Genomic DNA, 2416 nt, shown 5'->3' with positions numbered 1-2416 from the left:
TTTGGGTTTTAATTGGTTTTTAGTAGGGGAAATTTTTTTTTTTTTGTATGATGTTTTAATACGCTGTGAGCCGCCCTGAGTCCCATGGGGAGAAGGGCGGCATATAAATCCTAAAAATAAAATAATAATAAAAATAATGTGGAGGGAGAAGGGAGGAGGGAGGGAGGAAGGGTGGGAGGTGGAAGGAGAGAAAGGGAGGGAAAGAAAGGGAGGGAGGGAAGGAGGGAGAGGGAAGGGAGGGAGGAAGGAGGGAGGGAGTTGGAAGGAGAGAAAGGGAGGGAGAGAGAAAGAGAGGGAGAGAGAGGGAGAGGGAGGAAGAGAGAGAGAGAGATGCAGGAATAGTGGACAAAACCAAGGCCTGGGGCTGCCCAGTCTCTCGAATCAGCTGCCATTTGGATGAGCATCTTAACAAAGGGAGGGGTTTTTTCCCCCTTCCCTCTTGCTTTTAAGAGGAGCAGAAGAGGGTCTGTCTGCTTCAGGCTCTGAATTCATCGGCCGCCTAACAGCGCAAGGAAGCCCCCGCCCCCCGGTGCTCTGCTGAGACTCCGGCCCAGAAGGAGGGAGAGTGGGGGGTGGGGGGGCCTGAACCCCAAGAGCAGGAACACCCAGGCCCCTTCCCAGCTTTTCTGTGATCCTTCTGGGCGGGAAGGAGGAGGAGGAGGAGGGGGGGGAGGGAAGACCGACCTTCTTGTCGTCCACCACTTTGCGCACGTAGATGGTGGCCTGGGTGTATTCCCGCAGGTCTCTCTGCTGCTGGTACAACAGCCCTTCTCGGCAGTCCAGGCACAGCTCTGGGGGAGAGGGAGGAGGAAGGGGGGGGGTCTGTCTCTGCAAAGACCCCACCCGGGCTCTGCAGGGCCTCGGCCGGAGAACCGGTGGCCGTGACGGGGCAAGGGAGTCGCGAAACCCTCCGAGGCCCTTGGAGTGAAAACTCCTGGCATGTGGGGCTTTAATTTTGAGGGCACCGGAGGGAATTCTGGCTCTCTTTGGACTCTCATATGCCATGGAGGGAAACTCCTCAAGGGGAGAAGCAACCTGGAACTAAGGAGGAATTTCCCCACAGGGAGAACAATTAACCAGTGGAACTGCTTGCCTCCAGAAGTTGTGGGTGCTCCAACACTGGAGGTTTTTAAGAGGACATTGGACAACCGTTTGTCTGGAATAAGGTCTCCTGCTTGAGCAAGGAGATGGACTAGAAGACCTCCAAGGTCCCTTATTCTATTCTATTCTATTCTATTCTATTCTATTCTATTCTATTAATTTCATTTGTATTCTATTCCATTCTATTCTTCTATTCTATTCTATTCTACTTTATTATTCTATTCTATTCTATTCTATTCTATTCTATTCTATTCTATTCTATTCTATTCTATTCTTCTATTCTATTCTTCTTTATTCCATTCCATTCTATATTCTATTCTATTCCATTCCATTGCAGTCCATTCCATTGCAGTCCAGACTAATTTCTATTCTATTCTGCATTGTATTGTATTGTATTGTATTCTAGTTTCTATTTTATTCTGCATTGTATTGTATTCTACTCTAGTCTATCCTGGTCTGGTCTAATTTCTGTTTTGTTTTGTTTTGCATTGCATTCTCGTCTAATTTCTATTCTATTCTATTCTATTCTATTCTATTCTATTCTATTCTATTCTATTCTATTCTATTCTATTCTATTCTATTCTATTCTTCTATTCTATTCTGCATTGTATTGTATTGTATTGTATTGTATTATCTATTCCTATTCCATTCCATTCTATTCCTATTCTATAATCCAGTGGCCCCCAACCTTTTGGGTTCTGTGGAGAGAGGTTTTTCCGCGGACCGCAGGGTGTGTGCTTTTGTGTGCTGCCTGCATCCCGCGGATGGGTTTTGTTCGTTTGTGCAGACCGGTTGCTGGCATGCTGCGGCCCAGTACCTGTCCACGGACCGGGGGTTGGGGACCCCTGCTATAATCTATCCCTACCCCATCAGAGAAAGGAGCCACAGAGACAGAGCGACCCGGCTGAGATGAGTAGAATTAAGGGTAGAGACAAGCAGAGGCCCTTGACTCATCACGGGAAAGGAGACGTGACCCGCAACCAACACCTCCCCCTGCGAAGGTGTGTCTGCTCTGAATGTCCTTGCGGAGAGGCCCCTCCCTGCCTGCCCGCCAAGGCTGCTTGAGAAGCGGGATGCCCAGGCTTGCCGCCTGCCAAGAAGCGCCCGGAGCCCACGGGAGCAGGGCACGTGGTGCCAACGTGTCTCTTTCCCTCGCGGCCTCCCCTCCTGCCGGCTCGCTCACTCACCAGGCTCGGTCATGTACAGCAGGCGCTCGGCGCTCTCCTCGGGGGCCTCCCTCCGGATCACCCGGATGGCGTGATCCACCACGAAAAGCTTTCGGATCTTCTCCCATTCGTCGGGCCATATCAGAGCT

At 50.2% G+C, this 2416-nt stretch overlaps 1 protein-coding gene across 1 annotated transcript in view; it reads right to left on the bottom strand.

Moving 5' to 3' along the window:
• LOC107301341 (ubiquitin carboxyl-terminal hydrolase 48-like) overlaps nucleotides 1-2409 on the bottom strand; it is a gene marked incomplete at both ends in the record, with an annotated part of 7153 nt that extends 4744 nt beyond the window's left edge. The window contains 2 exons of the mRNA XM_015830578.1: nucleotides 685-791; nucleotides 2289-2409. Coding sequence (XP_015686064.1) covers nucleotides 685-791; nucleotides 2289-2409 — 228 coding nt within the window. The remainder of the gene's footprint in view (nucleotides 1-684; nucleotides 792-2288) is intronic.
• Nucleotides 2410-2416: the final 7 nt, after the last annotated feature.

This window comes from Protobothrops mucrosquamatus, unplaced genomic scaffold (genome assembly GCF_001527695.2).
Source record: "Protobothrops mucrosquamatus isolate PMUCROS unplaced genomic scaffold, P.Mucros_1.0 scaffold11705, whole genome shotgun sequence".
Taxonomy (NCBI): domain Eukaryota; kingdom Metazoa; phylum Chordata; class Lepidosauria; order Squamata; family Viperidae; genus Protobothrops; species Protobothrops mucrosquamatus.
This window is presented reverse-complemented; position numbering and strand designations above follow the sequence as displayed.